Raw genomic sequence first — 26,754 nt, 5'->3', positions numbered from 1 at the left:
TTTTATCATCGGTGCACAAGACGTTTCGGAACAGCTGCATTCTCCAAAGTTTATTAAATCCCATGATCTCGTTTCAAGCAATCTTGGAAGACCTAGGCATTCTTATATTCTTCCTCTGCCATTTGCCTGTTAATCATAGTCCATTCTGCTTCCAACAGGGGTTTTCATTCTATCGAACCCTAAGCAGGATTTTCCCCGTAATCCAAAATTAATCTCCAGATGGGCAAAAACTGGGAGGGTTTCGCACAGTGGTGAAATTCAATTTTTTTTACTACTGGTTCTGTGGGCGTGACTTGGTGGGCATGGCAGGGGAAAAATACTGCAAAATCTCCATTCCCTCCCCACTCTGAGGCCAGCCAGAGGTGGTATTTGCCGGTTCTCTGAACTACTCAAAATTTCCGCTACCGGTTCTCCGAACTACTCAAAATTTCCGCTACCGGTTCTCCGAACTACTCAAAATTTCCGCTACCAGTTCTCCGAACTAATCAAAATTTCCGCTACCGGTTCTCTGAACTACTCAAAATTTCTGCTACCGGTTCTCCGAACTACTCAAAATTTCTGCTACCAGTTCTCCGAACTACTCAAAGTTTCCCCTACCGGTTCTCCGAACTACTCAAAATTTCCGCTACCGGTTCTCCGAACTACTCAAAATTTCCGCTACCGGTTCTCCGAACTACTCAAAATTTCCGCTACCGGTTCTCCGAACTAATCAAAATTTCCGCTACCGGTTCTCCGAACTACTCAAAATTTCTGCTACCAGTTCTCCGAACTATACTCAAAATTTCCGCTACTGGTTCTCTGAACTACTAAAAATTTCCACAACCGGTTCTCCAGAACCTATCAGAACCTGATGAATTTCACCCCTGGTTTCACACCCATGATCATGAAGGGAAGGCAGCAGAGGTGGGTAGCTGCCAGCATTACCTCTGAATGGAAGTCAGAGATTAAGGTGGGTCAGGGATCAGAAATGAAGACAGACAATTTAATGTGGGTTTTGTTTTTGGCTGATTTGGGACTGGGATGATCGCACTTCAGTGGGGACAAGCTGCACCTTATCCTACTGGATAGGAAAACAACCTATACAGCCCTGGTTTTGGCTGGCTTCGAAGACAAAACACAAAAGTGAGTAAAAAGGGACGGAGACAGTTCTCAATCAATCAAGCTATTCTGGTTTGCCTTCTTGCTGATTGTGTTTTTCACCAGGTCCATTCAGCAATTCCTCAGCAAACTGAAGAACGGGGCAACAATTCTAGAGGGGAAAATGTACATTGGGTGACCGAGGGGGATCAGACATCTTCATTTGCTAAATCCATAATTTGCCCAAGGAGGACTTGGAAACTTGGACGTTCTTCTGCTTTCTGGAAGAAAAAAAGAGTGAGAGAATAAATGGCTGATATAAAATACCGTATTTTTCAAAGTATAAGACGCACCTTTTTTCCCTCAAAAAAGAGGTGAAAATCTGGGTGCATTTATAAACGGAATACAGCATTTTTGGTCTCCCGAAACCCCACCCCCTTCACCAAAATGGCCATGCATAGCCTTTAGGAGGCTTCTAGAGTGCTCCTAGGGGTTGGGAAAGGTAGAAATGAGCAAAAAAACCAGCCCGTTTTTTGCCCAATTTCCCTCCCCCCAACCCCCAGGAGCACTCTATAAGCTTCCTAATGCCCTTTTTTTGACAAAAAATGGGCCCATTTTTGCGGAAAAAAAGGCTTGTTTTTGCCCCTTTAAGGGCTATTCATGCCCTTTTTTTAAAAAAAAAATGGGTACTGTTTTCGTGAAAAACAGACCATTTTGGGGGTGTTTGCAGAGTGCAAAAACTTTTTTTTTTTAATTTGCCTCTTCAAAACCTTGCTGCATCTTATACTCCGAAAAATACGGTGGTTTCAAAAAGAGACAAGGAATCTTTCTCTTAAGCGCTTAAAAGATAAATTCCTCTCCGTGGAATGTCTAAAACAAGAGAGGTTGTGAAGGGGATATCAAATACAGGGATTGAAATACAGAGAGTCCTTATGGCCGCAACTGAGCCCAAAATTTCTGCCGCTAAGCAAGACAGTTGATAGGTGAACTTTGCCCCATTTAATGACCTTTCTTGCCACAGTTGTTAAGTGAATCGCTGCAGTTAAGTCAGTAACACGGTTGTTAAGGGAATCGGGCTTCCCCATTGCCCTTGCTTGTCGGAAAGTTGCAATGGGGGAATCACATGAGCGAAGGGGCATGGGAGGGGGGGTGTAGAGATAGCTGGGGTGTTGCACCCTCAATAAAATTCTTTCCCCTGGGAATCAAGGACTTTGGTGCAGGTATTTGAAAGGTGGAGACTGAGGTCACCTAGCAACTGGACCAGAGGTGGGTTCCTACCAGTTCACACCTATTCGGTAGAACCGGTTCGTCAAATCTACCGAACCAGTTAGAAGAGGTTCCACCAGTGGACCCGGAAACCAGGCCACACCTACAGAAGAGGTTCCAAAAATTTTTGAAACCCACCACTGGTCCTTGGATATGATTATTCTACACGATCATGCTCATATTTATAAAACTCAGTACCTCTGTGAAAGGTAAGGATGACTACTGCGTTTGTGGTGCAATCAGAGCATTGCGGGTGTTGAAGTTGTTTTAATGCAAACCAAAGATGCCTTTTAAAAAACAAGTTTACATCATATTCTTATGCATGCCAGTGCTGTGTGAGGTAATTTAAGGTGGTTCTGACAAGTGTCATCGGCATCTTCATATCTGGTCACATGGGCGGCAAGCCACTCCCATCCAGTCACATGGGCGGCAAGCCACTCCCACAAAGGAGGCCACACCCACAGAGTAGGTTCGAACAATTTTTGAAACCCACCACTGAACTGGACTGTATGCTGATTGGACGGAAGACTCGGGGGGAGGAGGGGCGCGTGACGAAGCTTTATTTTAATTGGGTGTAAAACTGGCGGGAACTTTGAGCCGGTTTCCCACCACATTCCACCAATGTGATATGTCCCAATAAAATGTTCTGTGGGGAATTTGCCCGCCTCACAGTTCTTACTGAATGGGATGTATTACTTAGAATCCTGACATTCTCTTAATCTCCCCTCCTCACAGTTCATGGCCGCCTGTCACCGCATAACAACGAAGGACAGCAACCGTAAAGGTGACAGTTGACACCGATTTCCTTTCGAAACATCGGAGATCATTAATTTGCAACACGGGAGCCTTTGAAGATGGCTTCCCCACCTTCAGGAAAGAGATAATTCCTCACACTTCCTCCTCACCCCTGGGACGAATGAGACAAAAACTTACCTCGTGCCAACAACTGTACATGATGGCATACACCCTGTCGGAGGCCAGCTGGGGGCGGTAGAGGCGCAGCCCTTTGATGACGTGGTCGGTGGTCTCGCTGTTGCTGAACCTCTCGTAGGGCATCTTCCCCAAAGCGTGGACCTCCCACATCAGAACACCTGTCCATGGCAACAACATCACAGAACGTGAGAGCCAGAGCCACCCACCTCTAGTTTTAACCTCTTCTGAAAGGCCACTCAATTCTGCATGTAAGATTCCTGGCCTCTAGGCCACAAGGTCTACGGTCTCTTTTGCAAACGGCAGTTGTGTGTACGGGACAAACACCATACAGGTAGTCCTCAACTTACGACCATTCATTTAGTGTCCCTTCAAAGTTACACTGGGAAAAAAACGACCACACCTGGAATACGGCATCCAGTTTTGGTCACGTTACCAAAAAGAGGTTGAGATTTTGGGGGAAAGCACATAGAAGAGCAACGAAGATGATTAAAGTCCTGGAGGTTGAAACCTATGAAGAATGGTTGGGGGACTTGGGCTTGGCTAGTCTAGAGAAAAGAAGGACTGGGGGGGGGTGGCATGATAGCGGTATTCCAATATTTGGGGGGCTGCCACAAAGAAGAGTGAGGTCAATTGATTTTCCAAAGCACCAGAAGGCAGGACAAGAAACAATGGAGAGGAGAGAACCAAGGAGAGAAGCAACTTGAAATTAAGGAGAAGCTTCCTAACAGTGAGGACAATTAACCAGTGGAACGGAAGTTGCCTCCAGAAATCGTGGTTGCTCCATCACTGGAGGTTTTTAAGAAGAGACTGGACAGTCACTTGTCTGAAATGGTATAGGATATCCTGCTAGGAAACCTCCAGGGTCCCTTTCAGCTCTATTCTGATTCTGATTCATACAGTCTGCTCACCAAAAGACCAGACGTCCGATTTGCTGCTGAACTTGTTGTAGAGAAGAACCTCTGGAGGAGACCACCGGACTGGAAATTTGGTTCCCACAGAGCTGATGTAGTCATCATCCAAGACATACCTGGAAGGAGAAGATTGGGTGGGCTACTTGACGCTGTAATCCTCAAGTCAATAACTCCAATGGCTCCCAGTCCATTGAAAAGAAACGGACCATTTCTCAACCTTGGCAACTATCCCAACCTGCAGAGCCATTGGCACCGAAGCTCACCTGGAAAGGCCGAAATCAGAGACTTTGACCACCCCTTGTTCGTTGACCAAGCAATTGCGAGCGGCCTATGACAGAGAGATCAAGAGAGGAAGATTCATATATACAATAGTGTGATACCATAATAAAGCATATCCATGTTTATACCGTCATAAACTTAAAATTACCGTCTTCTGAGTCAGAATTCCCAAGCTTGTTACAAGATTCTCTGGATAGAGAATTGACTGTAAATATTTTAAAGAAAGAAATTTCCTTTGGACAGAAGGAAGAAGTTCATCCAGTGCAGAGGTGGGTTGCTAGCAGTTCGGGCGAACTAGTCGTGAAAATTGTGACTGGGTCACTGAACCGGTAGGGACAGCTGGCTGGCCGCACCCCTGAACTGGTTTCCTGGTCGACCATGTTTTTTAGTCCTTTTTTAATCTTCTGTGCATGCGCAGAACAATTTATAGGCAACTGTGCACGTATGCAAAGCATGAGCACAGCAAACCGGCAGTAATGCCGGCAACAACTCACCCGATACAGTGCCAGGGAGGGACAAACTCCCAGAAACTATACGGTCCCTGCATGGTGTGAACTTTGGACCTCTGACGGGACTTTCAACCCCATTCTAGAACCTCCATGAGCATCCCAGTTTAACCAATGCTGATGACACTTTCATCCCTGTTCTAGAACCTCCATTATCATCCTAGTTTGACCAATCCTGATGACACTTTCATCCCTGTTCTAGAACCTCCATCATCATCCCAGTTTGACAAATCCTGATGACACTTTCATCCCTGTTCTAGAACCTCCACCATCATTATCTGAGTTTGAGCAATCCTGATGGCACTTCCATCCATGTTCTAGAACCTCCATCATCATTATCTGAGTTTGAGCAATCCTGATGGCACTTCCATCCATGTTCTAGAACCTCCATCATCATTATCTGAGTTTGAGCAATCCTGATGGCACTTCCATCCATGTTCTAGAACCTCCATTATCACCCCAGTTTGACAAACCCTGATGACACTTTTATCCCTGTTCTAGAACCTCCATTATCATTATCTGAGTTTGAGCAATCCCGATGGAACTTTCACCCCCATTCTAGAACCTCCATCATCATCATCCCAGTTTAACCAGTCCTGATGACACTTTCATCCCTATTCTAGAACCTCCATTATTATCCCAGTTTGAACAATCCTGATGGCACTTTCACCCCCGTTCTAGAACCTCCATCATTATGAGTTTGAACAATCCCAATGGCACTTTCACCTTCCATTCTAGAACGTCCATCATTATCTGGGTTTGAGCAATCCCGATAACCCTTTCACCCCTGTTCTAGAACCTCCGTCAACATCCCAGTTTGACCAATCCTGATGGCACTTTCACCAGTTGTAGAATCTCTAACCTCCATCATTATCCCAGTTTGAGGATCTGATAGTGCTTTCACCCCAGTTCTAATATCTCCATCATTAGATTGAGGGTTCCTGATAGCATTTTCACACTCGTTGGAGGAGGAAGCTGTGGTCTTCCAGTATTATCAGACATCTCCAGAATCTGGTACCAGTCGCTAGGTTGGCTAAGGTCACAGAAATGTGTCCTGCAGCAACCTCTAGAAGGCCACAAGTCATCCACACCTCATCCATGATAATAATAGCAATAATAATAGCAATAACAGTAGACTTATATACCGCTTCATAGGGCTTTCAGCCCTCTCTAAGCGGTTTACAGAGTCAGCATATTGCCCCCAACAACAATCCGGGTCCTCATTTTACCCACCTCGGAAGGATGGAAGGCTGAGTCAACCCTGAGCCGGTGAGATTTGAACCGCTGAACTGCTGATCTAGCAGTCAGCCTGCAGTGCTGCATTTAACCACTGCGCCACCTTGGCTCTAGGGTCACCGGTGGCAGCACAACCCAAAAGACATTGACTTGAGTTTTCTCCCTTGGTGAATTAAGCAGTACGTCACCTACCAGGTCCCTGTGTAGAAATTGTTTGGATTCCAGATACTCCATGGCCTCACAGACATCCTTGCACATATCTAAAAGCTCAGTAGCCTGGAAGGACCGCTGAGCATCCCGCAAGTAGGACAAGAGGCAACCTTTGGACATGTATTCTGTGATAATCAAGATTGGTCTTTCCTTAGTGCAAACCCCAAACAGTTGCACCAGGTTTGCGTGAGAGAGATTCCTGAAAAGGAAAGCAAGAACCTCATTGATTTAGAAATTCACCTGTGCCCTTCATCCCTGTTTTTCCCACCAAACGGTGAAAATAAGGAGCAGATCAAAACCATCATATAATTTGTTCAGCTTGGACTTAGCATGTTTCAGGAACTCAACTGTGGTCTTTCAGACAATCACCGTGTGCTCTGTAAAGCACTGACCATGATTTATTTAAGGAATAAATCCTGAGTAAACCAGCCTCAGTTGGCGTGGTGTGCAAACCCAGGACTTCCAAACTGGCTTTTTATACAAGTGGCAGGAAAGAAGAGTAACATTCAAATTCATTGCAAATAAAAGTCTTACTTCTAGCTGCAGACAGAAGAGTATTGTCTTCAAGTTAACAATTGAGAAGTATCTACCCAAATACACTTCCGTTCATGATAGGGCTCCAACAAGAGCTGAGCTGAAACAAGTCCCAGCCTCCAACATGTGTGATGGACCCAGGGGTGGGATTGAAAAAAATTAGCAACCAGTTCTCTGCCCGGTTTCTGAGTGGGAGTGGCCATGGAGGCATGGCCTAGTTGGCTTCTGGACTGTTTCCAGACTTCCAGTAGGCCTGTTTTTCACCCTCCCCAAACTCCGGAGGCTTTTCTTGAGTCTGTGGCAGTAGTGGGTTGCAGGCGGTACACTCCGGTACGGGCATACCGGATCCTGCCCGGAGCACCTGGTACCATTCCGGGACAGTGCTCTGGAGGGCCCCCCCCCTCCCGCCCGCCCTCCTTACTTGTGCTTTAAGCCTTTGGTGCTTCCGCGCATGGCACATACGGCGCCTGCACAATGCTCCGCCAAGCAGCTGGAGCATCGCAGAGGCTTGCAGAAGCGTTGCAGGCAAGTACGATGCATGCGCACGTCCATGTGGGTGACACCGGGGCCGTTCCAACCGTACTGGTTGGAACTGAATCCAGAGCCCACCACTGGTCTGCGGGAGGGCCAAAATGGCCTCCCCCGGGCTCCAGAGGTCCTCCAGCGGCTGGAAACAGGCCCATTTCCAGACTTCCGGTAGGGCCATTTTTCGCCCTCCCGGAGCTTCCGTGCGAGCCCTGCACTTATATGGCATGATGAACAGGCCGCGTGGAGATTTCTGGGAGGAGCAGGGAGGGGTAGGCGGGGTCAGCTGGTCCTTGTAACTACCAGTTCGGCGAACCAGATTAAAATTAACATCCCGTTCACCCGAACCGGTCCGAACCAGCTGAATCCACCCCTGCATGGACCCCACTGGGCAATCTGAAAGTCCAGAGATTCCTTCAGAAATTGGAGCGGGATCTCAGCAAGCATAGCAAGAGGAGAAGGATGTTGGGAGTAGAAGTTGAACAACACCTGGAAAGTGACAAGTTCTCTACCCTGATCTAAAAGAAAGTCCTGATAGAGAAAAAGAGATGTTGGCTCACATCATGACTTTGGCTTCATCGATAAAGGCATCTTCTGACATGCAGCCTTCTTTGATCATCTTGATGGCCACGTTGTGTTGGCCTCGCCACTTGCCGTGCTTCACCACTCCAAACTGGCCTGTCCCCAGCTCTTTCAGAAATGTCAGTTCTTTCAGGTCAATCTCCCACGCCCCTACAAATGACACAAAGGAAGGGGGTGTGTGGAAATCCAGTTGGATGAGAAGAAGACCATCATGGACCATTTCCCACAATGTCCCAAAACATCTAATGTAACTTCACTGAAGGCCTTGTAGGAAGCAAATGAATCAGAAGAACCACACATCAGATATAATATATAGCACTCAACGTGCTATTGAATTAACTAGTTTAATACTGGCTACTGAATTAACTGGATTCACACAATGTGCCCAACATGAACTACAGAATGGAATGGAATAGAATGGAATGGAATAGAATAGAATAGAATAACAGAGCTGGAAGGGACATTGGAGATCTTCTAGTCCAACCCCCTGCCGAGGCAGAAAACCCTACACCACTTCAGACAAATGGTTATCCAACATCTTCTTAAAAACTTCCAGTGTTGGAGCATTCACAACTTCTGGAGGCAAGTTGTTCAACTGATTAATTGTTCTAACTGTCAGGAAATTTCCCCTTAGTTCTAAGTTGCTTCTCTCCTTGATTAGTTTCCATCCATTGCTTCTGAGAGAGCACAGCATACAAAATGCCAAAGAAAGGAAAGCTGAACAACTGCTAAGTGAACCCAACCAAAGGCATCACACAGTTGGACATCCAGTTATTACCGTATCCAAGTCCTGCAGTGGAAGGAGCAGATTTTTGCTGTGTTGACACAGGATATTTCAATCGGGAGATAAGTCCTGGTGGATAAAAATAATGAGGTTATTAGATTGTTCACCATAAGAATAAAATAAAATAATAAAAAATAAAAATACTAATAAAATACTAATAAAATAATAACATAATAACATAATAATAAAATAATAAAATAATAATATAAAATAATAATATAAAATAAAATAATAATAAAATAAAATAATAATATAAAATAAAATAATAATAAAATAAAATAATAAAATAAAATAAATAAAATAAATAAAATAAATAAAATAAATAAAATAAATAAAATAAATAAAATAAATAAAATAAATAAAATAAATAAAATAATAAATAAAATAAATAAAATAATAAATAAAATAAATAAAATAAATAAATAAAATAAATAAAATAAATAAATAAATAAATAAATAAAATAAATAAAATAAATAATAAAATAAATAAAATAAATAAAATAAATAAAATAAATAAAATAATAAAATAAAATAATAAAATAAAATAATAAAATAAAATAAAATAAAATAATAAAATAAAATAAAATAATAAAATAAAATAAAATAAAATAAAATAAATAAAATATAATAAAATAAAAGTAAGTAAAGTAAAGTAAAGTAATAACGTAACGTAACGTAACACAACACAACACAACACAACACAACACAAAACACATTACATAATGTGGTAGAGTAGAATGGGTCAGAACACAGGGATGTGCACAAATAGTTCCCAGGAGTCAAGGCCAATTCAAAGGCACCTTCCTGTGCTCCAAATCCCTCATGAAAAATTTGCATAGTTGCCAAAGCTGTTTATCTTCAGAATAATCTTTGCCTTTTGCTAAGCACACGGATATCATCACCACATTCTGCGATGGGGATTAAACAGCAACAGCTTTTGTTTAGCTGAGAAGGGCCGAGCTGCCTGTGAGAGCTAGGTGTGAATGTAAAGACCGGTTTAAGTACATTCATTTAAATAAAAACATTTAAGTATATTCTGAGAAGACATGACACTTCTTAGCGCAACGGTTTGGTGGTTCTGGGCTACTGCTAAGGTCTGGGGTCCAAGCTGGCACATCTTCTGGTCCTCCAAGGAGATTGCTGGCATAAATTACCCACAATGCTCCTGTTGTGGCCTCTCCAGCAGCCGAATCAGAGGAGGAGGAGGAGGAGGAGGAGGAGGAGGGGGAGTCAATTTCACATCAAGGCACCCTGAGAGCTCTGAGTGGGAAGAGGGAATGGAGCTGGCAGAGAGTCAGAGAGAGGCGGAGACGTCCATCAGCCCTCAGATGGAGAGTCAACAGCCTGCAGGTCTGGAAGTAGCTGATGAGGAGCAGCTGGGTCCAGTGCCTGAAGTGCGGAAGCGCAGAAGGCAGAGGAGAGGAGAGCAGTGGAAATCTATGGGCTGGTCCTGGGAAAGGAAGAGCCACTGCTGCTAGTGAGAGCCCACCCTAGCTCTGTCTGGGGATAAAAGGCAGGGACTAGAGATGAATAGATGTGGCAGACAACGATTCTTTTTTTTTTCCTTACAGACATTTTTTTATATATTTTATTTTTTATTAACAAACATGTAAAATAGACACACACAAAACTTAAGACATACACCACATTTACACAATACAATATGAACAGGAGCTTCCTGTTCTTTCTAACAGCAATTATCAATCGATACCGCTCACCGTATATATTTCCCCTTCTATTGTATTTCATTTGGATTTCACCATTCTTAACCCGCTTATTTTATTCTTAACTATTATTTTTTGACTTTTGTTATGTTCCTTCATTGATTCTTGTTTCTTTCCTCCATCCACCTATACCATTTATCCCATATCTGGTAGAATTCTGGTTCTTCTTTTCCCTGGATTTCTTTAGTTAGTTTGTCCGTTTCGGCACAATCCATAACCTTTCTTATTATTTCATCTTCGCTCGGAATTAATTTGTTTTTCCATTTCTGGGCAAAGGCAATCCTTGCTGCCGTAATTATATGTAGTATTAAATACTGGATTTCTTTTTTGTATTTCGCAGACATTATTCCTAATAAAAAAAATAACTATTCATCTCCTAGCTGGTTGGACTTGTTAGCCTGTGTTTGGAAGAGAAAATTTTTTGCCAGGGTTGCTGGCACTCCTAATAATGGCATCTTTTGAGTTCACTTGTGAGAGTTGGTTGTGTTTGGGGAGCTGGGTCAGAACACCTCCATAACATCCAACATAGCTTGCTTCTGGAGCCTTGTGGGAAATTTAAATCAGGGAGGAGAGATACATCTTCCCAGATTCAACTCCACCAGCTAAGCGGTCAATTGTGGACACATTTAACCAACAGCTGCTCGTCCTCACCTGCGGAGTTGTGTTGGTGATAGTTGATGAGCTCCGGGATAGTGTTGAAGTGGTGCTTCTCGGCCAGGAAATATTTGTTCTGGGGCGTCGAGCACACCACATAATGCCGAATGGTGCCCTGAGGTTCCCTAAAGGAGCAATCGGGAGTTAAAAAAGGGACTCCAAGAGAAGCGAAGATGGTGACATGAGAAATTGGGACATCAGGTGGAAGGAGCCACTGCTGTAGGAAAAGAGAGAGAAGGTCCTCCCCGTTTAGAACGAAAGTGTTAGAAAGTTGGAATGGGATCTTGAGGTCATCTAGTCCAGGGGTCCCCAACCTTTCGGACCTCAGGGACCACTAAATTCATAATTTAAAATCCCGCGGACCACTAATATGACCTGTCTAATGACTGGATGGCTGGGCGTGGCTAGGTGGTCATGTGACTGGGTAGGCGTGGCCAACTCGATGTCACTCATGTCGTGGGGTGCCTTCCTGGCCTCTACTCACCCCTCCCCTCCCAACCGTTCCTGACCTGCCCACCTGGGCTTCTTAGGGCCGCAACAGGAAGCAGTTGCTGGAGCTAAGCAGCCACCACGAGAAAGAGTTGAGAAAACAGCTGAGTTTAAATTGGATCTGACCCAGAAGACGGCTCCACAGAAGCAACTCACTGAGGACTAGGAGCATAGGCTTTCCAAGCAGAAGGAAGACCTGCGGGAGTGCAAGGCCAGGGACCGGCGCCTGGAGGCTCAGCGGGATGAGATGGTCAGCCAGTTCCAGGCCATGATGCAGTCCCACTGGAACGAGGCTCTCCTGCTCTTTGCCACTAGTGGCTCTTCCCTCCAGCCTTCGCCCAAAGCCCCACACCAGGAGGCTGAAGCAGACCTCAAGTCAGAATTTCTGCCCCCCTCCGACCCACACAAAAAGACCCCGAAAGGGGAGACTCTCTGCACCAACATAAGTGTTCATTTTACATATCCGGCCCAGGAGCCGTAGTTTGAGGACCCCTAATTTAGTGCAATATAAAAAATACATAAAAATTTTCTGCAGACCACCAAAATCTTCTCCAGTTGGTGATCACTATTCTAGTCTATCCCATTGTTCAATGGAGGAATCTCCCCCCCTCCTCTTTATTTAATTTTTTTAACAGTTAATGATATAATGGAGGACCTATAAGAAGCAAAAACATATATCACTTTATATAATTACATCATCTAGGAACCTAAAACTGATTACACTCAATTCTGATGCTTTTGTCCTGCATAATTAATAAACTTAAGCCAAGTGAACGAAGATCCTAATATTGCTTATACAGATGATACAGATTAACAGAGTTGGAAGGGACCTTGTAGGTCATCTAGTCCAACCCCCTGCCCAAGTAGACCCTACACCATTTTTGACAGATGGCAGTCCAGTCTGTTCTTGACAGCTTCCACTGTCAACCACATTTCTCCTAATACGTTGCTAAAATCTACAGACGGAGCCCTTCCTGAGGACTAGCCTAGTATGGAATTCACATTTATTTTTTATCAGTGGGTCACACTTACCCAGAGGACTTAGCAAACACAGAGACGGTGTATTTCCCTGTCTTGCTGATAGAATCTCGAACGATGAAACCGCCATCTTTGTCCTGAAATATAGAAATGCCTAAATTTTCTAGTTGTGAGGATTTGGAAATGATTAATTTTCCAGTGTGTCTCTTGATGGAAGCTCCTCTTGTGAGGTTGCTTCTAACCCTTTGATGAAGCCACGCTGACCTAAAGTGCTGGGTTACTAGCTCTAGTAGCAAGTAGTAGTTAGTAGTAGTAAAATTAAGTAGATTTGCCTGAACTCTATGTCTAAATTTACTGCACCCTTCACAAGGATAATAAGCAAAGAGAAAATTCTTGGCATACAATTTAGGATCTTAGAATGAAATGATATGCTAAACAAACTAGTTCCTGGTTATTAGCTACTCCTGATTGGATCCAGAAGCTAAGCAGAAATAAAAGGGGCAAAAAAACATACACAGTGTACAGTATTCACAGTCAAAGATGATTGCCCCCCCCCCCCAAATCTTTATTTAGAATTTCTTGCAATGTTTCTCCAACTTGGCCAGTTGAAGATATGTGGACTTCAACTCCCAGAATTCCCCAACCAGCAAATCTCCTCTCCCCCAAGACGGCTGGGGAATTCTCGGAGTTGAAGTCCATGCAACTTTAATTTGCAAGAAATATAAATTCCTTACAATGAAAGGAAGAGGAGGAAGGATGGGTTAGACCAGTGGTTCCCAAACTTGGCAACTTTAAGACTTGTGGACTTCAACTCCCAGAATTCTCCAGCCAGCAGAGAATTCTGGGAGTTGAAGTCCACAAGTCTTAAAGTTGCCAAGTTTGGGAACCACTGGGTTAGACAGACACAAAACCATACCTCTTTCTTCAGCAATTCCTCCGCTTGCCTTCTGGTTATGTTTTTCAAATACCACCTAAAACACAACAAGATAGTTGTCAAGAAAGAATACCTAGAATGAAGGTCGAGCATAGAGCCTTGTGGGACGAATCTATTTGGAGTAAAGAATGAAAATGAAAATTTCCAAAATATTTTATTAAGTGGTTCATTCCCAAATGTGCCCTCCTGTTTGATGCCAATTTGGTACAAAGCAACATTGAGCAGCTGCTCTCCCACCCATCTTATTACTAGCTGATCTTCTACTTCTGGCGTCCAGATTGACATGCTATAAACTCAAATGGTGCAGGAGGCATGAAACATCTGGAGGAAGAAATGACTGACTGACAATGAGGCAGAAGAGCCCAGACTCGAACTGAATAATGCAGTCCATCACTCTTCTGCCACCTGGACTCCATTCAATGTGTTAGACCAGAGGTCTCCAACCTTGGCAACTTTAAGCCTGGTGGACTTCAACTCCCAGAATTCCATAGCAGCAAATCTGGCTGGGGAATTCTGGGAGTTGAAGTCCACCAGGCTTAAAGTTGCCAAGGTTGGAGATCCCTGTGTTAGACTATATCTGTCATCTCCACAGGTGGGGTTCAGCCAGTTCAGACTGGTTCGCCGAACCGGTAGTTGCAAGAAGTGGCTGGCCCTGCCCCATCCACCCTTCCCATCCCTGGAGTCTCCACGTGGCCCATTTTGGATGCCAGGTAAGTGCGGAGGCTCTGGGAGGGCCAAAAAGTTTTGAAGGTCCGGAAGTGAGCCCATTTCCGGCCTCCAGAGGGCCTCTGGAGCCCAGGGGAGGCTGTTTTCGCTTTCCCAGAGCCTGGGTAGGGTGAAAACTCCCCCCACCACCACCAGCGTGATGCAGGAGGCCAAGCAGGCCACGCCCACCCAGCAACCAGGCAGAGAACTGGTTGTTAAAATTTTCGAATCCAACCCTGGTCATCTCCAGGAATGGATCCAGCCCATGGCTCAGAGGACACTCACTCAAATATCTCCAGAGAATCTCTTGTTTCGGTGATGTAGTTGGAGGGGATGTAACCTTGTTTCCTGGATGGAAGGAAGCAGAAGGGGCAGGGGAAGAAGGAGGAGGAGGAGGAGGAGGAGGAGGAGGAGGAGGAGGAGGAGGAGGAGGAGGAGGAGGAGGAAGAAGAAGAAGAAGAAGAAGAAGAAGAAGAAGAAGAAGAAGAAGAAGAGGAGGAGGAAGAGGAAGAAGAAGAAGAATGATAAGACCATTAGAATTCTCCTGCAGAACATCTTGGGCTCCCTTTATTAAACCTCAGAGAATGGCAAATCCAAAAACTAGAATCTTGGTGCTTACATAGCTAAGTTGAATACAGGCATTGCCTTACTTGAATGTCACAAACAACTGCTCAAAACTGACATTGTTTCCCTGTCCAGTGGGAAATTCCCATGATTAAAGGACTCAAGTCAGAAGGGATGGGACAGATAGTTTAGCTGTGCAGATAAACTAAAGGCATTTGCATACACACCCACACACCCTTCAAAATAAACTCTTGGGAACTCTAGCAATAGCACTTAGACTTATATATTGCTTCACAGTGCTTTTACAGCCCTCTCTAAGCGATTTACTTAATCAGCCTCTTGCCTCCAACAATCTGACTCCCTGTTTTACCGACCTCAGAAGGATGGAAGTCAACCCTGAGCCTGGTGAGATTTGAACTGCCAAATTGCAGGCAACTGGCAGTCAGCAGAAGGGGCCTGCAGTACTGCACTCTAACCACTGTGCCACCACGATTCTATCTCCTGAAATGCTAAACCAACATCAATTTAGACCAGCATGGTTGGCTGGGGAATTCTGGGAGTTGAAGTCCACGGATCTTAAGGTGGCCAAGGTTGAGGAACACTGATCTAGACCACCAATCAAACCCTAATGAAATCCACCCCAAGACAATGTGCCAATCCAGCTGTTGATGTTCTCCCATCTCATACCCATTCTGGTCTTGTGCTCTCCACCAAGATTCACTGCTCTCCTCCAGGATGAGATATTCTTCCCCTTTCTGTAGCTGCAAATCCTGGTCATTCATGGGGGTGTAATCGTAGAGAGCGATCACTTTCCTCGTCTTAGAAGGAATGCTGGGTGTTGGCTTGGGTGGCAGAGGCTTCTTCATGAACTTGGGAAGGGTTGGAAAAGCAAGGAGGAAAATAGTGAGGCCTACCAAGGGATCTGGTCATAAGGCTCATATACAATGCCCAGGCATCAGTGCTGTTGAATCTACCCACACCAGGGGGGTCGCGGTGGCTCAGGTGGGTAGGACACTGAGTCAAAAAACCACTGAGAAGTCGACAGCTCGGCAGGTCGAAACCCAAGAGTGAGCCACGTGATGGAATGAGCTCCCATCAATTTGCTCCAGCTCCCACCCACCTAGCCATTTGAAAGCATGAAAATGCAAGTAGATAAATAGGTACCATTTCGTCAGGAAAATGACAGGAGTGTGAAAAGAGACCCCTCAGGCATCCCCTGGGCAACTGTGACGTCACCATCTAATCCTTTCCACCCAGAAGCGCCTTAGAGGTTGCTTCCAACATGAATGTAGTAGCAGTGAGTAGAGGTTAGGGCTGTAGTAGTAATAGTAGCCACACCAGCCCATAGTTACCTGGTTCTCCTCTGGCGTTGGGGGCAGTGGCTTTTCGGGCTTCTGAAGCAAACGGCCACTTTTGAAACCTTCAAGGAGAAGACAAGTGTGAGTGATTGATTGACTGATTGATTGACATTGATTGATTGATATTGATTGATTGATATGGATTGATAGAGCTGATATCCTGCTTTTCTGGCCACAGGTGGCTAATCACTACCTTGGCTTAGGATCACAATTGGGATTAGAATTTCCACTGCTAATAAAAAGGGTTGCTCAGTGGATCCTTCCCAATGTTACAACCATTTTTGTCATTAAGTGAATCATGGGGATTAAGTGAATTCGGCTTCCCTCCTTGACTTTCTTTGTCAAAGGCAACTCGGAAGGTCACAAATCACATGACTCCAGGATGCTGCAACCATTATAAATACATACCAGCTACCAAGGGCCTAATTTTTGATCACAGGGCTGTGAGGATCTCCTAAGTGTGAGGGGGACCCCATGTAAGTCACTTTTTTCAGTGCCGTTCTAACTCTGAACAGCCATTAAACAAACGGTTGAAAGCCGAGGACCTCCCTGCACAACTAAAGGAAGGAAGGAAGGATGGAGGTTGAGACCAGAGTGAAGGCACAAGGAGAAGGCAAGATGATATCTTACTTGGAGTTCTGCCGGCCAGCACTTTGCAACCCATAGCCATTTTTGCAGTCTGGAAGCAACAAAGATATTGTCCATCTGTCCAGAAACAAGGATGATATTTCTGCACCAGGTTACTGTTATAGTTGGTCACTGCAACAAAGATGGAATAAGAGAGGAGATTTCAGAGGAGCATGCCAAGAACTAACTCAAGACGTTGCAGTATGATTTATTTCTTTAAAAAAATTCCACTTAGCAAGTCAACATTAGGTCAATGTTCACCCCCTTTACTTTAACCCTGGCTCAACAAAGCACAAGGACTGCGTGACCCGACAAATACGCACACTACAAAAGTGCACCGACGAAACCGCAGTGAGAAAACCACGACATCATAAACGCACCCACAACAACGTGCCGACAAAACCACGCCCACAAAAGCGCAATTTAAGTTAAGGTAAGGGAAGCACGATTTAAGTTAAGGTAAGGGTTAGGTTTAGGATTAGGTTCAGGGTTAGGTTGAGGGTTAGGTTTAGGGTTAGGGTTAGGGTTAGGTTTAGATTTAGGGTTAGGGTTATTAGGTTGTTATTAGTTCTTTGTTGAAGGCGCGCTTTTGTTGGCGCGCTGTTGTTGGCGTGCTGTTGTTGGCGCGCTGTTGTTGGCGCACTTCTGCACTAATTCGTCGGCGCAATTTTGACCTCATGGTTTCTTCGCCGCGGTTTCGTCGGCGCGCTTTTGTCGAGCGCACATGTGTCGGTGAACCAAAGGACTGTGTGTTTTCTGACCATGCACTGCCCAAACCAATCAATCCATTGTATTATTACAGCTTAACCTGATAGCCTGGTTCGCACAATCGACTTGGAAAAGGTCCATTACCTACAATTGTCTTTTTAGCTGAAACTTGTACACACCCAGCCATTATACTAGCATTTATCACTAGGAAACTTGCTTGGTGGCAGCCCTCAATCTCATAGTCTACAAATACATTAGAGTCACCATCATCCAGGATTCTGTATCTGCCCTTTATTGGAGGCCCTAATACATTTCATTGGGTGACAAGACAGCCCTTCTCTGGTGCCACAACAGTTATGCATGTTTTAAACCACATGGATACTGACTGGTCTTCAGTTGGTGAACCCATCGAGTCCGTAGTTCTTCCATGGGAGAGAAGACGTAGAGGGGTCCTTCATCGTATATAATCTTGGGGACACACAAAGCAGAGATAACGAACAGGGGTTAAAATATAGACAGCCCCTTAACTTGAAACCATTGGTTTAGTGAAGGTACTACAAAGCTACATAGCACTGAAAAAAAGTGAGTTATGATTGGTCCTCATACTTCCGCCTGTCGCAATATCTCCATGAGTTTACATGATCACCATTTGCAACCTTCTGATGATCGAAGTGAATAGGAGAGAAGCCAGGCCCGTTTAATGACCATTTGATTCATTTAAGAGAGCCAAGGTGGGGGCAGTGGTTAGAGTGCAGTATTGCAGGCTAATTCTGCCCGTCGTCAAGAGTTCGATCTTGACTGGCTCAAGGCTGACTCAATCTTCCATCCTTCCGAGGTTAATAAAATGAGGACCCAGATTGTTGGGGGACGATACGCTGGCTCCATAAACTGCTTAGAGAGGGCTGTAAAAGCACTGTGAAGTGGTATATAAGTCTAAGTGCTATTTGCTATTAGGAATTGCAGTCATTTGCTTAATAACAAGGCCAAAAAAGAGATCGTAAATTGGGCATGGCTCACTTAACAACTGTCTTGCTTAGCAACAGAAATTCTGACTCTGATCCTGGTCATAAATAATGGTCTAGATGTATTATGCTTGTGTTGGCGGAGGGGAGTCAGGTTTAAGAGCTTGATTGACTGCAGAATTCATTGGATGCCTTAAGACAGTCACTTTCTTGAGGCTAACCAGGGTAAAATTAGCATATGTTCCTTGATCAATTTTCTTGAGAAAAGAGGGGGCATTAAAAATGTATCCTTTACACACTTTTCTCAAGAAAACTTACCTAAGAGTGTGCTCCAATTTTACCCAGTGAAGAAGAAAGTGACTGTCTTAAGTCATGCAATGAATTCTGCGGTCAATCCAGCTCTCAAACCTGACTCCCCCCCCCCCCCCCAATTACAAACACACCATCCTGGCTCTCTTAAGTGGATTCCCATGATCTACAAATCTTGCTCTTATTCTTCTAGCTTGACGTACAAACCATATTCATACACAAAGAATGTTTGGAAAGAAATTGCACAATATTACACAATGGCCAGGAGATGTCTTAAGGATAGTTGGTCTGAACCTTCCTAAGAGAGAGAGAAGGAGAGAGAGATTTTATTTTAAGGAGAAAGTGTTGGACACTTAAACCATCTATCCAGGGCTCGGATGGAAAAGTGATAGCAACCAGTTCTCTGCCCAGTTGTTCGGGTGGGCATGGTATACTTGGCCTCCTGCACCACAGTGGTGTGGGGCGTTTTTGCCCTCCCCAGGCTCCAGAGTCTTTCCTCGAGCCTCTGGGAGGATGAAAACAGCCTCCCCTGGGCTCCGGAGGCCCTCCAGAGGCTGAAATCAGGCCTGTTCCGGACTTCCAGAACTTCCAAGAGGCCCATTTTTAGCCATCCCACAGCCTCCATGTGGGGCCCTGCACTTAATTGGCATGATGAACGGGCGCGTGGAGACTCCTGAGAGGGGAGGGGCAGGGTGGGCGGGGCAACTACCGATTCAGCGAACTGGATGCAAAATTAACATCTAGTTCGCACGAACCTGTCCAAACCAGCTGAATCCTACCCTAGCATCTCTCTGGATGAAGGATTCTTACTTACAAGAAATTGTCGTGCAGAATAGTATTTTCTCAACCTTGGCAACTTTAAGATGCCTGGACTTCAACATCCTAGCCGGGGAATTCTGGGTATTGAAGTCCACGTTTCTTAAAGTTGCCAAGGTGGAGAAACACTGCGTTCAAAAGACAAGATGACTGATCTTCAGAATCAAAAGCATCCCCAATCAGGAGCCCTTTGGTTATACGGTTTCTAACTTTCGTATCATACGATACGTAGCAGCTGACTATTTGAAGAGCTCGGTATTATATTTTCCCCATCCCTCCTCAACTTAGCTACTTTTGGCCTTGGCCCCGCCTGGCCCAGAAGCCCAAACTCCTTGGTTTATGTTTCACCGGAAAGCTGATAGGAAAAAGAAACTTACTTGGAAGGGATACGGAAACCTTTCTATAATGGAAAACTGCTCGTGTTCATTAGTATCTTCTTTTCGCTGCATGCAAAAAAGTTTGGAAATGAAATAAATAATAGAGACATGAATGGATGCATTCATGCATGCATGCATACATACGAGTAGATCAATGCTTCTGCGTTACACTTCTGGGGAATTTGAAACGCTGGGATCGTTCCACCTGGCTTCCATGGGCTAAATGCAAAAGCACGTTAATTTTCATAATCTAACTGTGAAATTCCCCTCCTGCCAAGCCAGTTAGACATCATTCCGCTGGTTGGCTTTTTATCCCTAGCCAAGGATCCTAATTTGGATACCACAATAAAAAGCAAAACAGGGGACAATGCTTTCTTATCGCTTGACTGACAGCTCCCTATAACAGGGAGGGGCTGCAGTGAGAATGGCCCACCAACAAGCCACCTATGGGGGATTCAACCAGCATTTTTTTTAGAACAGGCAGAAATGTCTCGTTACCAACACCCGTCGTTCTGGAGGCGGATTGTTTTCCGGAACCACAATCTCGACGCAGGTGATTTTATCAATGTCCACTGAGCCCTTCTTACTTCCTCTGCGCTGCAGGAAGACAGTGAAAAAAAAAATTTGGAGGGGTTGTTTTTGTTTTTAAACAAAAAAAGAGACCTAAATTTTCAATCTACAATTTGTGCAGCTGGAGGGACGGTACAGATTAATTAACAGAGTTGGAAGGGACCTTGAAGGTCTTCTAGTCCAACCCCCCCCCCCGCCACCCAAGCAGGAGACCCCACAAACCATTTCTGACAGATGGTTTGTTTAGTGACCGTCCATAGTTACGACGGCACTGGGAAAAGTGACTTATGGCTGTTTTTCACTTTGACGCATCCCCATAGCCATGTTTTTCAGGCACTTGGCAACTGGTTCATATTTATGACCCTTGCTTTGTCCCCGGGGGTGGGGGAGGAGTTGTCACGTGATCCCCTTTGCGACCTTTTGACAAGCAAAGTCAGATTCACTTAACAACCAGGTTACTAACTTACCAACAGCAGTGATTCACTTAAAAACCGAGGCAAGGAAACGGGGCAAAATTCACTTGACAAATATCTCACTTAACCACTGAACTTTGGGGCTCAATTGTGGTCATAAGTGGAGGACTACTTGTACTAAGACACTTAGGGGTGAAATGGGAGATAAAGTGAGGGTATCCGGTTGTTGATGTGTCTGAGATCTAATCCGTCTTTTTCCCTTCCAATAAATCTGGTTAAAGAAGACTTTGTGCCAATCTTGGGTTCAGGTCTCCAGGACTCACCCCACGTTCGAAGTCGTATTCATAATAAGAGAGCTTGCTCTCTGTCAACAGAAAGAGGCGCTTCTTGAAATTCAGCGGGGAAGTCTTCTTCTTTTGCTGGGAACGTTTCAGAAAGATGCTCTCTAGGATAACATTGGACATGGCTCCTCTCGTCCTCCTCTTCCTCCTCCTCCTCCGTGATCAATTTGCTGAACTGCCGCTGGCAACAATCATAAAAATGCTAAGCAAAATTGAATAGTGGGATATATTTCTATCCAAATATATATATATATATATATATATATATATATATATATATATATATATATATATATATATATATATATATATATATATATATATATATATATATATATATATATATATAGTGTATGTGTGTGTGTGTGTGTTTTAATAGATTTTCACGGGTGTAGGTATGCTGGTCTTGTTGTATTCAAGTCTTTTCCCGTGTAAGATTGAGATTGAGATTGTCTTGGCAACATTTCGGCGAGGTCCCGCTCACCATCCTCAGGCTGGGTTTTGGGCTTCATGCTTGTGCGGGTAAGGCGTGGTCGGTGCTGTCGTCTTTCTATAAATCTTGGGGGGGAGGGGGGAGTGCTGGCTTTGTTGCTGTAGGTTGTTTTGTTGCTGATGACAGCTCCAACCACGCCTTACTCGCACCAGCACGAAGTCCAAAACACCAGCCTGAAGATGGCGAGTGGGACCTCGCTGAAACATTGCCAAGACAATCTCAATCTTACACAGGAAAAGACCCGAATACAACAAGACCAGCATATACATATACCTGATTGATTGATTGATTGATTGATTACATTTATATGCTGCCCTTTTCCCCCGAAGGGGACTCAGGGTGGCTCACAATTCAATCAGGGAAGGGGGTACAAACAGGGGGATAAAAAAGACAAGACATAACAATACAAAATTTAAAAACACACAACAACCATACCATTCGAGAAGGGGGGCAAAAACTCTTTAGCCCCAGGCCTGTCGGAACAGCCAGGTTTTAAGGGCTTTGCGGAAGGCCTGGAGGGTGGTGAGGGTTCGAATCTCCACAGGGAGCTCGTTCCAGAGGGTCGGAGCAGCCACAGAGAAGGCTCTCCTCCGGGTGGTCGCCAGCCGGCATTGGCCGGCGGATGGAATTCGGAGGAGGCCTAATCTGTGGGATCTAATCGGTCTATTGGAGGCAATTGGCAGCAGGCGGTCTCTCAAGTACCCAGGTCCAATACCATGAAGGGCTTTATAAGTGACGACTAGCGCCTTGAAGTGTATCCAAAGACCAATAGGCAGCCAGTGCAGCTCGCGGAGGATAGGTGTTACGTGGGTGAACCGAGGTGTACCCACGATCGCTCGCGCGGCTGCATTCTGGACAAGCTGAAGTCTCTGAATACTCTTCAAGGGCTGCCCCATGTAGAGCACGTTGCAGTAGTCCAGTCTAGAGGTCACAAGGGCGTGAGTGACTGTTGTGAGGGCCTCCCGGTTCAGGTAGGGACGCAATTGGTGCACCAGGCGAACCTGGGCAAATGCCCCCCTGGTCACAGCTGACAAGTGGTGTTCAAAAGTCAGCTGTGGGTCCAGGAGGACTCCCAAATTGCGGACCCTGTCTGAGGGGCGTACTTTTTGACCCCCCAGCCTGAGAGATGGAAAACTTGGCCAATTAGTGGGAGGGAAACACACCAGCCACTCGGTCTTATCCGGATTGAGTGCAAGCTTGTTATCCCCCATCCAGACCCTATACCTATACCTATACCTATACCTATACCTATACCTATACATATACATACACCAGTGGTGGGTTACGGATTCCGTTCCAACCGGTACAGTTGGAAGGGCCCCGGCGTCACCCACATGCATGCTCATGCGTTGTAGATTCAAATGACATTTCCGCAAGCCTCCGCGACGCTCCAGCTGCTCAGTGTCACAGAGGCGCTGTATGCGCCATGCACGTGCGCAGAAGTGCCGAAAGCTTTAAACCATGGTAAGGAGCACAGGCGGGCGGGTGGGTCCTCCGGAGCAGTGTACTGTACCGGTACTCGCCTGCAACCCACCACTGATACACACACACATATACCAAATTCTGTAGTCTTAAACAGTGGTATTTATTTATATCCAGTCATTCATAGATGATAGATAGATAGATAGATGATAGATAGATAGATAGATAGATAGATAGATAGATGATAGATAGATAGATAGATAGATAGATAGATAGATAGATAGATAGATAAGATGATAGGTATGTATGTATGTATGTATGTATGTATGTATGTAGGTAGGTAGGTAGATAGGTAGGTAGGTAGGTAGGTAGATTGTAGATGAGTACATAGGTAGATAGATGATAGGTAGGTAGGTAAGTAGGTAGGTAGGTAGGTAGGTAGGTAGGTAGGTAGGTAGATAGATAGATAGATAGATAGATAGACAGACAGACAGACAGACAGACAGACAGACAGACAGACAGACAGACAGACAGACAGACAGACAGACAGACAGATGATAGATATCTGAATATGGGGCAATGTGTAATACAGACTCACTTCTGTTGTGTTCATTTTAAGCAATATTCTTTATTTGTGTAACCAGCAAAAAAAAACCTGGTATCTTTCAACAACATTATTTTGAAGGGACAGACATATGAGGATAGCCAAGAAAACAAATATTCATATTTTTCATGGCACATTTTACTACTATACTTTTAATTACTTCAGTAGGAATGGTCAGATAGCCAGAAAAGAGCAGTGCTCTTGAGAGTTAACCTGTTTTTCATTTCCGCCACACAGATATGGATGGGGACAGTATTGCCTATGGAATAGAATTTTTTATTGGTCAAGTGTGATAGGACACACAAGGAATTTGTTTCCGGTGCGTAAGCTCTCCGTGTACATACAAAAAACATGACAGGTCACAGATCATAAATAATAGTTACAATCATTAATCATCAGACACAAACAACAACAACTGATAAATCATGTTACTAACAGAAGGAAAGATGAGAAGATAAGAAAGGATGAGAAATGAGAAGATGAGGAGGATAATAGCAAAACAGCCCTATTACCTGTGTTCTCCCGAAAATAAGACAGGGTCTTATATTATTTTTTGCTCCAAAAGATGCATTAGTTCTTATTTTCCAGTTTAGAACTTATTTTCAGGGAAATACAGCACTAAATGTGTCTGTTTGGCTGACAATCTTAACTGTGGGTTATTTTGGGAGGTAGGGCTTCTATTCTGAGCATTCTGAAAAATCACAATAGGGCTTATATTCCGGTTGGGCTTTATTTGGAGGAAAACAGGGTACATGGCTAAATATCTTTAGGTCTAAGGCAGTACTGTGAGAATGAACTGTTCAGCAGAGTGATGACAAAACAGCCTTTGTATCTAGTTGTTTTGGCATGCAATTAAGACTATCATTAGATATTAGACTCTTGTATCCTGTGAAAACAGCTTGAATTAAAAAGGAGGGGGGGAAAGGAAGTGCTACTTCCTTGAACCACATTTTCCTCTAGTCAGGGAAATGGTTGTCATTTTGGTGTACCCTACAACTCTCTTTTTTCCCACTGGTTCAGCATCTGCTGTGCACCAATGTGCTTTATGAAAATTGGGGGCTGTGCAACCCTAACATCGAGCAAGGAAGCCTGCTTGTAGTCCTAACCCATTTTCTGCTTGAAGATGGTCAACTGAGACAACCTTATACTCTCCCCTGATGACTGTCTCCATTGTAAAAATGCTACTCCTGCAGAAGGAAGGAAGGAAGGAAGGAAGGAAGGAAGGAAGGAAGGAAGGAAGGAAGGAAGGAAGGAAGGAAGGAAGGAAGGAAGGAAGGAAGGAAGGAAGGGTGATATTTCCATAATAACAGGTATCTGCCTCATGGGGCTTTGAGAAAAGGTCCACAGATGCCTTCAAATTCTACAAAGGCCCAATTGTCTACTAATCCTTGCCCTGCCTCTCTTTCCTTCAAGCTAACTATATCCAATATCTACTTTGTGTCCGCCCTTCTTTGCATCTATTTGTGTTGGGCTTTAACTCCAGGGGATCATGTGAATTTGGCCATTGTGTTTTGCAAACCACAAATTACACAGATGAGTGGTATGTGTGAACCTAGCCAGCACATCTCTGTAGAAGGCTGAAATCCTATAAAAGTCAACTAGATCAAGGGTCTCCAACCTTGGCAACTTTAAGACTTGTGGACTTCAACTCCCAGAGTTCCTCAGCTAACTTTAAGTCCACAAGTCTTAAAGTTGCCAAGGTTGGAGACCCCTGAACTAGACAGAACTTGCTTCTGAGTAAACCCAGGCTTCTGCAAAATGCCCACACAAAATAGGAAAAAAGAGTGCTCCTCTCTTGAAAAATGCACGTATCTGTTAGACAACTCAGACGCCTCTTCTGTGTGAATTTTTTTTTTTTTTTTTTAAAAATCAAGAATCACCTTGCAATGCATAAGCTTTCAGCCTGCCTATAGTGGACAGCTGCATTCTCAGAGATTGGCAGAGCTGCATTCCCAGAAAGGTGCCACGTTAGAGAAGATGTAACAGACAGGCAGATGTAAATATTATGTAAAATGTTGGCACTGAATTTATTTCTTCCCCAGGCATTCACCCAATATACTGATATAGAGCAATTATTGCAATTGCTTAAAAGTTCTTTCCTTGCTGGAAGGAAGGTAGAAAAGAAGGAAGGAAGGAAGGAAGGAAGGAAGGAAGGAAGGAAGGGAGGGAGGGAGGGAGGGAGGGAGGGAGGAAGGAAGGAAGGAAGGAAGGAAGGAAGGAAAGGAAGAATGAAAGAGAGAGAAAAGGAAGGAAGGAGAGAAAGAAAAGGAAGGAAGGAAGAAAGGAGAGAGAGAAAAGGAAGGAAGGAAGAAGAGAGAAAAGGAAGTGGGGAGAGAGAAAAGGAAAGAAGGAGAGTGAGAAAAGGAAGGAAAGTAATAAACAAATAAAAAGGAGAGAGAGAAAAGGAAGGAAGGAAAGAAAAGGAAGGAAGGAAGAAGAGAGAGAAAAGGCAGGAGGAAGAAGAGAGAGAGAAAAGGAAGGAGGAATAGATAGATTGATAGATAGATAGATAGATGATAGATAGATAGATAGATAGATAGATAGATAGATAGATAGATAGATAGATAGATAGATAGATAGATATAGAAAGAGAGTCAGAGGCGCGCGCACACACAGATGGTAGAGATGATAGAGGAAGAGGTAGCGGTGGAGAGATAGAGATAGAGAAACAAAACTTACTTACTGGCTATTTCCTCTTTCTTTTCTTCCTCAGATTACAGGCAATCCTTTCAGCGAGGGCCCCACCAGATTCTGGGAGAATGGACCCCCACTGCCTTCCTGATATCTGAGCAGAGGGTGACAGCGATGGCAGTAGCCGGAGGAGACTGATTTGAAGAGCCACATTGAACAACATGCAGTCCAA

At 44.4% G+C, this 26,754-nt stretch overlaps 1 protein-coding gene across 2 annotated transcripts; it reads right to left on the bottom strand.

Annotated features, from left to right (window-relative positions):
* Window positions 1-796: 796 nt before the first annotated feature.
* BTK (Bruton tyrosine kinase) lies at window positions 797-26,754 on the bottom strand. 2 transcript variants are annotated; one of them, XM_032228659.1, is made up of 19 exons: window positions 26,571-26,754; window positions 21,355-21,553; window positions 20,547-20,645; window positions 20,049-20,114; window positions 17,971-18,052; window positions 16,880-17,008; window positions 16,244-16,311; window positions 15,579-15,760; window positions 14,613-14,675; window positions 13,605-13,659; window positions 12,743-12,825; window positions 11,219-11,346; window positions 8,838-8,912; window positions 8,038-8,209; window positions 6,401-6,617; window positions 4,451-4,515; window positions 4,185-4,303; window positions 3,277-3,434; window positions 797-1,358 (listed from the first exon to the last, which is right to left on the bottom strand). In XM_032228659.1, exons 2-19 carry the CDS (start codon window positions 21,493-21,495, stop codon window positions 1,287-1,289), a joined length of 1,974 nt encoding a protein of 657 aa, XP_032084550.1. In that variant the 5' UTR covers window positions 21,496-21,553; window positions 26,571-26,754; the 3' UTR covers window positions 797-1,286. The 2 variants fall into 2 exon arrangements, with proteins under 2 accessions (XP_032084550.1, XP_032084549.1); XM_032228658.1 differs by having other exon boundaries at window positions 26,575-26,754.

This window comes from Thamnophis elegans, chromosome 12 (genome assembly GCF_009769535.1).
Source record: "Thamnophis elegans isolate rThaEle1 chromosome 12, rThaEle1.pri, whole genome shotgun sequence".
Lineage (NCBI taxonomy): Eukaryota > Metazoa > Chordata > Lepidosauria > Squamata > Colubridae > Thamnophis > Thamnophis elegans.
Note: the sequence above shows the minus strand (reverse complement) of the source record. Positions and strands in the feature narration are given on the sequence as shown.

What these genes read in the sequence shown, in the direction of transcription:
- BTK (XM_032228659.1), bottom strand. Translation starts at nt 21,495, where the DNA reads ATGTCCAATGTTATCCTAGAGAGCATCTTTCTGAAACGTTCCCAGCAA. An exon ending in GTGTTTGCTAAGTCCTCTGG is followed by an intron (nt 11,347 to 12,742) that starts GTAAGTGTGACC and finishes TTGCTCCTTTAG; the next exon opens with GGAACCTCAGGGCACCATTC. An exon ending in ATCGGACGTCTGGTCTTTTG is followed by an intron (nt 3,435 to 4,184) that starts GTGAGCAGACTG and finishes TGCCATGGACAG; the next exon opens with GTGTTCTGATGTGGGAGGTC.